Source organism: Anoplophora glabripennis, unplaced genomic scaffold, assembly GCF_000390285.2.
Source record: "Anoplophora glabripennis isolate ALB-LARVAE unplaced genomic scaffold, Agla_2.0 scaffold1619, whole genome shotgun sequence".
Lineage (NCBI taxonomy): Eukaryota > Metazoa > Arthropoda > Insecta > Coleoptera > Cerambycidae > Anoplophora > Anoplophora glabripennis.
Window position 1 is genome coordinate 26,425 of NW_019418069.1, and position 10,657 is coordinate 37,081.

At 32.0% G+C, this 10,657-nt stretch overlaps 1 protein-coding gene across 2 annotated transcripts in view; it reads left to right on the forward strand.

Annotated features, from left to right (window-relative positions):
• Window positions 1-6,225, forward strand: part of LOC108915441 (sedoheptulokinase) — a 14,131-nt gene extending 7,906 nt beyond the window's left edge. For both annotated transcript variants that reach the window (XM_018721467.1, XM_018721468.1), the window contains 2 exons: window positions 4,875-5,070; window positions 5,134-6,225. In XM_018721467.1, coding sequence (XP_018576983.1) covers window positions 4,875-5,070; window positions 5,134-5,314 — 377 coding nt within the window. In that variant the 3' untranslated portion in view covers window positions 5,315-6,225. The remainder of the gene's footprint in view (window positions 1-4,874; window positions 5,071-5,133) is intronic.
• Window positions 6,226-10,657: the final 4,432 nt, after the last annotated feature.

Sequence of the window (10,657 nt, forward strand, 5' to 3'; positions counted from 1 at the left end):
ATCTGCCCGGGTTTCGAATCCCGCGGCCGGTAGACCGTAGATTAGCTATGCTTGTACGGAGGATTGGCACCCTCTGTGCAGGTATGGTAGGGTGGAAGAATGTTGGCTTGGGTCAATGTGAGAGATTGACACCGGTTGGCATTTGACCACCCCCCTAATTAATGAGGTTTTCCAGGTTTCCCTCATTCATGCACTGAATGGTGGTTAGGGCCTACCACATAAGTCGTTCCTGGGCGCAAATGCGGCCTGTTTAATAATAATATGCCGCCTCCTCTCCTGCACAAGTCTTCGACTTCTGGGCTAATTCTCGTGGTTAGAATGAGGAGTAGAGATATTATTATTATTATTATCTTTTTTCAATATTTTTTATATCTTGTTGCCTTTTACGCAGACACGCCAATGGATTTTCGTTCCCGGCACACTTCATCCCCATTAGTCCAAAAGCTAGCGATGAGTCACTCTATATAATTTCGACCGCGGAGTATAAGTCAATTTGATGGAATTTTTAAGAAAATATTTTGAATTCATTTGAAATAACTTAATATCTGTAAAATGAAGTAAAAATACAAGAGCTAATAATAAAGTAGGTATATATTTAGACTCAGTATTTATTTATCAAGGCTTTAAATTTAATGAATAAAAAAATGTATTATACAGGATGGCTGAATAATTTACAGGTTGGTTGTCACTTCATTGGTGTAAACTTCTTGACGTTTCGAGAGATATCTCTCTCTTTTTGAAAAGAAACTGTTACACTGGAGATTAAACCCTCTGGTTGGTACTTATATCTGTTGTTTGGGAGATAAATTTATCAGACGGTGCAAAGACCGTCTCTTAGTGAAATATATCACAAATATTGATCGAAGTACTTTATGGTCTCTTAAATTTTTAAAAAATCGGACACCCTGTATATAAATAAAAAAAATATAGTATTATTTAGTGCTGGCAACTGAAATCGGTTTTTTGGATAGTCGATTAACCGGTTTAGGAAAATTTCGATTTTTACGAAACCTGAAAACCGGTTATTCGATTCTTCAAATATCTGGTTATTCAAATAACTGATTATTCAATAACAGTGGCGGTTTTACCATAAGAGCTGCGGAGCTGCAGAACACATAAAATTTTATGTATTTAATCATATTAAATATCAACAAAATATTTAAAGAATCCAAATGTACTCGCGCTAAAATAAATCTAGGAGCTTATATTATTATTTATTGCGACGCGAGCTACGCTCCTTAATATATGCAACCTCATATACACAATGTGTGGACAGCGAACAATTATATGCGTCCTTTGTTTTTATTGGCTGATCAGGCACGTGACCCAGTACACGGAGATAGGGGCTTTTGCGGCTGCAATAGTGACAGCCACTGCGCTGCAGTCTGCAGTAAATGCAGTAATATTTCGTACGTGGTATGTGGTGGTTTATTTCTGCGAGCGGCACGTGTGAATATTTTCGTTTAGGCGTCTACGGATATTATAGTTATTAAAATGAATAGCGTTTCGTTTAAAAAAAAACTTTATTTGGTTCTCTGCCTTATGAGGATAAACTAAAAATAAAAGAAGTAAAAGTTATAAAAAAACAATAATGTATACACAAAAGCAGAGTGGGTGTGCGGGTGTGATTTAAAATATTCACTGTTTTGTTTTCCGTGCTTACTTTTCGGTGGGGATAAAGCATGGACAATATACAGTGTGAAAGATTTAAGTCATTACGTCTTTAGGTAAAATAAACATAAGAAGTCAGTTAGATTCTGCATATTGGGATAATATACGGAAACATATGAACAGGTAATGAAAAATCGTCATGTATTATTTAAAATCATAGATTGCATAAAATTTTGCGGAGCTTTCGAATTAGCACTTCTCGGACACGACGAGACAGAAAATTCGGACAACCCTGATGTGTTTCGTGGACTCATAAATTTTAGTGTAGATCTTGACGACATTTTAAAAGAACATCTAGCCACATTGGTATGACCGGGATTTTCTGTGATTGTACCGGGAATTAGCTGTATGGTCCCGGATTTCGGATTTGCACGTATAACTCCCGGAATATAATATAATGTACATATATATAAAAAAAGATAAAGAAAAAATCATAACACGCCGAGGAAAATTAAAATTCGTTGAATCGTTGGTAAATTTCACAAACGATTTTTTTTTTTAAACAATATTCAATAATTTAATAAAATATATTTAGTTTATTCCAATTTATTATACCATCAGTAGGTAATTCGTAAATGGATATTTCAAAAAGGTATCAATTTCAAAAATCATCCTTGTGAAAATCTGTATTTTTTTTATAAATTCATTGTTCCTTGAAATTCAGAAGTGCCAGGAAAACGCGTGACCTTGAAAATTTTAAAATTTTTCGCCTGCGGCGCCATTTAGAGACTCCAGACACTTAATATCCCGGAATTCATTTCAACAAATCCCTAACCCTAAGCAGAACACATTCAATCAATGTTCACGCGCCGCCACTGTTCAATAATATGTTCATTCAAATATCAGAATAATCAGATTCTTTCTTTATAGACAATAACTATATAACACTATAATATAGTCTTAATGTTATGTAGTTATTGACATTGGCTACATAGTAGATATGTACTACAAAAATTAGGTGAAACTCTTAAGGGAAATACAATTTATTTTTATATTTTATCCTGGGATAAAAAAAACAATCACCCACACCCACATACATCAAACATCAAACAACCAAACCCATTTATATAAATAATAAATTGAAGAACCACAGTTTATTAGGTGTAACTGTTTTAACATTAAAATTTAAAATATGTGAATACATGAATAACATACATCCCGTCACTTTTTCAAAACACCGAATTTCAGAAATCCGGTTTTAACCATGATTCGATTAACAGGTTATTCGAATAACAGGGTTTAGAATATTTGGTTTTAACCACTATTCGGCTAATCGGTTTCACCTGAAATCAGTTTTTACGGAACCCGGTTAACTGGTTTAACTTTTTTCCGGTTTTTGCCAGCACTAGTATTATTTATACAGTAATATGGAAGAAAATTTTATAAACAATGATGTATTGTCATCAGTCTACAAGCAAAAAATGTTTTCCCGAAGTTTGGGATACACTGTATAATAAACTATCTTTATATTTTAATACTTGTTCCTAAAGTTTGAAAACAAAAAAAAATTCTGTATGCAGTGTTTGAAAACTATTGGCAAAAAATTTGAGAGGTAATTCTCATCACCAGAATAATGGTATAAGTTGCTATGATAGTTTTTCAAAAAAACTCAGTATTAATGTCAATGTTGATACATTTTGGTAATAAACTGTGTCTATGAAGAAAAAATCAGCAGGATTTGAACATGAAACTATGTTGTGATTAAACAATTTCTGAGCTGGTTACCGTTGAAATTTTTTTAGAAAAAGAGGTTAATGTTTCTTGAAACATCAAGAAGTTCCAACTGGCAAGATGGCAACTAGCCTGGAAACTGCTACGGAAGCCTTTAAAGCTAAAATTATGTGTTATATAAATTGTAAGCATTTAAATCAATCTAATTATCTTTACTTAATTGAATAAATTATAATAAACTATAAAATTTAAAAATAATAGTTTACTTACTGGGATTTGAAAGAAAAAGTTGTTGAATATAATGTAACAAAACTTTTCTAATCATTATTTAATTGCGCTCTATAAAGCCCTCCATACACCTGCAAACAAATTGCGCAACTGAGGCTGTTGTGCAAACAATTGTATAGTGTATGGTGTTGTTTGAGGTGTTGTGCAACTAGTTGCAAAATTTGAAACTTTGAAATTAATTGCACGAGTGGTGTTGCGCAACTGTCGCAACTCGCGACATATTGTGCAATCACTTTAGTTGTTTTCAAGTGTGATAACAGGTTCTTTTTGTATAAATGGTGATACCATTTCTAGTAATTAATCAAAAGTTTTGGGGTCTATTCGCAAATAATTTTTATAGTCAAGTAGTGAACTTAATTGAAGTTCTTTAAGGAGATATGCGTGGCTAAAAACCGATCTTTTCATTAACCACTCTTTCATCCAGGCTCTTTGCTTCCTTTTTCTTTTTTTTTTGACACCAACATCTGACGCAGTAGAAAGTATTATAGCTAAAAGATGCGTCGCGAGATGCCATTAAAACAAGACAAAAGCAACTGGAGTTTGCAAAAAAATGTGTATAGTGTATGGCAGATCTTGTTTGCACAACAGCCTGTTGTACATCGTACGTTTGCACAATTTGTTTATAGGTGTATGGGGAGCCTAAGATTTCAGAATTTTAATGTCTTGTTTTCGTGGGTGCATTTTATTATCAATAATAAGTATAGCAAACTTGAAAAAATCGTTTATATAAAATAAAAAAGGAACAAAATTTAATTAAAAAAATTAAAAAATAACGTGAGGTTATGTAATATTGAGTTTTTGAAAAAAATGTCAGAAAGTGGTACCTTTATTTTTATTAGCAGGATCACCTCCTAAATTTTTTGCAAATGGTTTTCGCACTCTCTGTATTTGTACATTTGAGATAAGAGAGAAGGAAGCAACTGATGATTTAAAACATATTTTTAATTTAAAAAAAAATTTAAGAAGTCGCTGGTGTGGCAGCCAGCCGGTTTTTACGGTTTGAATTTTTTGTTCGAAACTGCTGAAATTTATTTAAATTTCATTTAAATGTAACCCAAAAATTAAATGAATAAACAAATTATTTATCAATAGATGATATATATGCTCTACAAAAATTGTTAAAAGTTGTTTCCATGTGCTAATAAATATGCTGCCAAACTTTTTTTTGCATCTAAACGACATTCACTGAAAAACTCAGTTATTTAAGAAACATCCTATATTAGAAAGCTAATGTTTGATTTTAGCAAAAGTTTGGGAAAAAGTTTTGGCTTTAAGTTATGAGGATAATGCCATATCTGATTTAGTAATAAAGCCTACTTGTTTGGGAGAAAGACATGATCCTGATCTGTCAGCATCTATTCAAAATATTCATGTTGGTAATTTACATTTAGGACAAGTCTTTAGAGCTTTGTGTCGGGGACTTTTAGAAAACTTACACAGGTAAATATATATATATGACTATCCAAAATAAATAAGTTTGACGATAAATATTTATGATTATAGTATGATGCCTAGAGAAGTTTTACAAAATGCAAAAATAAGTCGTATTGTCGGCAATGGTTCAGGTTTATCAAGAAACAAAGTGCTACAGAAAGAGGTCCAACATTTATATCAGTTACCTTTAGTTTTTACCAAGGGAGGAGATGCTGCTAAAGGAGCAGCTTTAGCTGTTGTTCTAGATTGAAAATAAATGGTTATAGGAAAATTTTAATTTATATAAATGTAGTAGAAGTATTAATTTGTGCATAGCGGGCTAAACACAAGTAATATCTGTAATTGTTAAAACTGCCAAATAGTAAGTGAGGTTATTTAGTAAAAGCTTAAATTTAGTTTTAAGGTGGGATCTACTATATCTATGTAGTAAATCTAATTTTATTTATTTAAAAAATTACAAAAATGTTTTAGCATATCTATTTAAACACTTTCAGTTGACTAACAGAACAACCTCATCTATTAATTCTTGTTAATAAATAATAAATACAGGGTATCCACTTATGTGTGACATTTTCAGTACGAGTTTAAAGATAAGTATAGTAGAAACATAAATATTCATTTCGCCTCTTCAATTAAAATTATATTACTATTATATTATGACACAAACCAGAAAAACGAAAATGTTTTTGAGACTGAGGATGTGGAAGGGATGGAATAAGTTAATGAATGTCTCCCATGTTTTGCACAAACGGCAGATGAAGGGATCAGATAAAAATTTTTTTATTTTTCCTCAGATGGGTAAAGCATCCAGGATCGTCAGTAAATACAATGAATTCTTATAATACACAGTTTGTAAGAACAGGTGTTTTCAGAAAATGGTTTCCATATAAAGAAAAATTAAGAAATTCTGGAAATAACTCAAATTATATTTAATAAACTTGGACGTAACTTTAAGCGAGGGTCATTTTTTTAGAGGTAATAATATGTGTTTTGCCGAATACACTTGGGTGGTGTGAAATTTGCGTTTTAATAACCTTTCCTTTAAATTAACATTGACAACAATGCATAGCCCAGTTCCCAACTGTGCATGTGCTGTGTCTAATGCCTGCCGTTGTTTGAGGTCACACTAGTTTTGTCTAGCGGCGGGGTATGAAAAATTACTAAAAAAAAAAGTTAAAAAGAAAATTTTCACAACTAATTTGAAAAATTAAACTATTGATACGTGTTTCTAAAGGTCAAAGGTAGCTTCTGTATAAATATGACCCCCACTCAAAGTTACATCCTGTATAGCAAGCATTTTTTTATCAAGTTTTCTCTGACAAAGACACATTTTGATATAAAAATTTCGTTCCTAATATCAGCATTCTCTGTCTAACTCTATGGAGAATGTAGAATTATGTGATTTAATGTTACTATTCATTGTTGTTAAAAAATCAATTTGGACTAAAGGCCAATTTACATTAGACCAATAGAGAAGTAAGTGATCTTTGATTTGGATAAGTACAGTAGGACCTCGGTTAACTGACACGATTACCCAATTCATTATCTGACCTTTTTTATAATCATTAGACTCCCATCTTTCAGCATGAGATCTGTCCTTAACTTATCGATCCAACTATGTAAGAATCTGGATTTGACCAGTCCCGTTGGGGACAGACAAATGAGGTTCTTCTATAGATATATACGCAAGTTTAGTTCTAGTGAAATTAACAATATTGTATAGTTCTTCCGAAGTCAGTTGAACATGCATAAAAAAACGAGCAATCAAATTTAATGAGTCATGGGCGTCCCTAAAAAAGTTTTCTGCTAAAGGTAGAAAATTATAATAATTTGTATATAATGTGTAGAAAATTTCTATTATACGTTCATTTGACCAACAACATATTTTAATTATTTATGTCCTCAAACAATTTTATTATATTGATGGTAAATTTCGTTTTGTTCCATTTCAAAAGGTCTCCAAAATGCCTTTGTAATAATATTAGTAAACCAAATACCCCTCTTATTTTTTCCTTTCGCAATTGTAATATGAATGATTAATAGAAGGGTGGCTATAATAAATTAAAATTATTTGAATCACACCAAATTCCGCATTACCGCACTGCACTGCTAGGCGACTAGTCGACAACTGAATTTTATGGCACAATGGACCAGAGAAACAGTGAACATTGCTCTTTGCACGCACGCTCATTCTTCAACTGAGCATATACATTTCTACCACCTGCTCTTTTCGTTCGACCAGATCTGTATATGGGCATGGCTAAATAAATGTGGGAACAAGTTTTTCAAATGTTTCAATGCCGAGTTGCTGCTTAGCGTCCGAGCCTGATACATACCTTGAAGATATTGGTTCTTCAATTGACTTCGGAAAAACTATAACATGGATCTTAAATGTGTGGAAAACAAACAGGGTTATACTAGCTGAACTTTCGAGAATATTAAAGTAAGAGATCACTAAAGAGACTGTGGGTTCAAAACTGGATAAAAAAAAATTCCCGAGGGAGTTTTGCAGTTGAAAGAACTTTACTTGGAAAATACAACAGAATGCAGGTCATGTTTGAGAATGTCACCAGAAAGCTTTGAATAAGTCCTGAACTTCAAGGGACAGATAGTTTCATGTGTGATGCTATAGCAGCTCAAGTTACACTTTGTACTACGATTCAATTGTTTAACAATTTTAATAGATTGTTTTTTTGCAGCTGTTCAAAAAATATTTCACTATTTCTGCATTGCAACAAATCAAAGAAGCTAGCAAGTAAATAAATTTGAAGGGAGGGGGAAAGTAGGTCAGGCAAAAAAAAATAATAAATTTCTACTTACTTACTTGATTGTCCTACTTGCTTACTGGGCACACTTAGATAAGGTGCATAAAGATGACTGTGGAATCGGCCAATGATAATCGTCCAGTATGCAAGTATGAACTGATTTTGCAAAAATTCGGTTGATTTTAAAATCTGTGTCCACTATATTCCAAATTTTTCTTATTGTGATTCATGACTCGGATGGTTACAAAGTCCTCTGTATCCGCCTAGCATTACTTGCTTCGCTTCTCTACTGGCTTCATGTAAACCAGCCTTAATGGTTTTTGAGATATTTTGAAATACACTATAAATTTATTTACTTTGAGTATAAATCATTTACCTGATATATAGAAAAGTGAATGGTCACCAAAATCACCAGATACCAGTACAACTAACTTTTTTTATAGAGATTCTTTAAATTGAAAGTGAAACATAATATTTGGAGTGGATTTTGCCATCATGACAATGTACTTTTGTTGCAAATTTTCATAGAAGTTTTCTAAAAAATGTTTTGAAGATGTAGAAAATATACTTTATTTTTGCCAGTGGTCAATCGATGTTTTACCTTATGACAGATGATCAATCTTAGACCATTTTAAACAAGGTGTCAGTCAAAAATTGGTGTAGTTGTTAGTTGTAAAGAGCATTGAAATTAGGGATGAAATGTTAATTTAAATCAAGGTGTGCAACGATGAAATCAAAATTTGAGATTATGAGTAATTTTAATTTTTTTATAATGCATATATATGCATACACAAGAGAACTATTATAGACTGGAATCTCGAGGAGTGGTGGCATGCACACTTAATCAAACGACTGCAGTACCAAAACATTTTTAAGATGAAGTAAACCAGCTTTCTACATTTTTGGAGGGTATAGCTTTATTCTGTTTGATAGGTAATATTATAACGTTATCGAGTTAGACTTTTGCAATCAGTACGCAGGGTAGGTATATCTTATACTTTCAGCTTGAATAATAAAAGATGGAAAACTAAGGGCTTTCAATTCTTTTTATCCAAATTTTGTAAATCTAATATTTAATAATTTATGAGTAAACAACCAAGATAAAATTCAAAGAGAAGCACAAATTCTAAAATGACATCACATGACATGTAGTCAACAGACGTCAAAAGTGACGTAATTATAGTGATCTGTACAATATTCAAGCAGTTAATCCTAAAAATGTTGTAGGTCATTACAGCAGCTTCCTGCCTACCCAGTAAGTAGTCTATAATAATTCTTTTGTTTATGTGTATATTTGTGTTCGAATGGGATACAGCGCTTTGATAAATTTTTCTTGATAAAAATGTTTGCTTATCTTTGTGATACGATGAATAGTGGTTACATTTGTGATAAAATATAGTGTAAAAAATATTACAAAATGTCAAATTTGTCTTGAAAAAAGTACCCGAAAACTTTATCAAAGTCTTTCAAAGCTGAATCAATACAGACTTTAAATAAAAAACAATGGAAATCACTCTTCTGTAAAAAAAATATACATCCTTCTTTTCTAACCTTAAAGATAAATAAAAAATAAAGAAAAAGATAATTTAGTTTTTAAATACAGGGTATGGCAGGGCATTGTTGTTAAAAAAAAAAAGAAAATGTGAACTCAATCAATTTTGGACTAAATTTTTATTTTTTTTCTAAAGGTTACATAAACAATGTCATTAAAGATAACACAATGAAAGGAGATGAGAAATGTAATTCAGGTTTAAAAAATGATATCCATATAGCGACTGTTCTTGACCAAGGTATTCTTGGAAATGTGTGATAAAGTTGTCCATGCACCTTTCAAGCCTCTCATATTTCTTTTAAACAATATGCTATATGTAACAGTTTCACAACGAAACTCCAATTATTATAACGGGTGTTCCGATATTAATGCAACAAAATTTGGTCACCAAATTTAGGGGACCCATATTTTTTATTTTTACCAAGTGACCCCCTCCTTTGGAGTTACAGCTGCCTGAAATCTGCCCCTGAGAATAGTTTCTTTTATATCTCAGATCCCTGCTGTACGAGAATCACTAAATTTGGTACACAGGAGTTTCACGACGTGAAATCTAATAGTGCTATGCTTTTTGGAGGAGAACCCCCCTAAGACACTTTTTTGTGAGCCCCCTTTGTCTTTAGAGCCAAAAAAATTTTTGTCGCATATTTGAATTTCTTAAAAATTATTAGTCCGCTAAAAAGCTAGAATTTAGAAACTTTTTTCTCTAAATTTTTTTCGTAAAACGCAATGTTTTCGAGAAAAATGGCAAAATATGATCGAATGCATATCATGATTTGTATTAAATTCTACATGTGGCTAGCGTTGATATTGGCGATGGAGATTTTTCAAATTTCAATCAATTTCAATTCAAATATGTGACCAAATTTTTTAGGCTCAAGACAAAGGGGGCTCACGAAAAAGTGTCTTAAGGGGGTTAGCACTATCATTTTTCACATGTCATAAAACCTCTATGCACCAAATTTAGTGATTCTCGTACAATAGAATAATGATCAAATTTTGTTACATTAATTTTGGGACACCCGGTATATCACAATGATTATGGGCCTCTAAGTTAAAGTTCTTCTGTAGTTAAAACTCTTTCTGCAGTAACAGGCTTGGATGGGGATTTCAACTAAATAAGAAATAATATTTAATTAAACATGTATATTTATTTTTCGGTTGTCTTGAATAAAAATATGTTAGGGCTGAGACTAAATTCAATGTTTTTCTTTCAAGACAGAAAACCTAATAATAAATATTAATCATTAAAAGGTTTTTCTATAATGGCGAATAATAC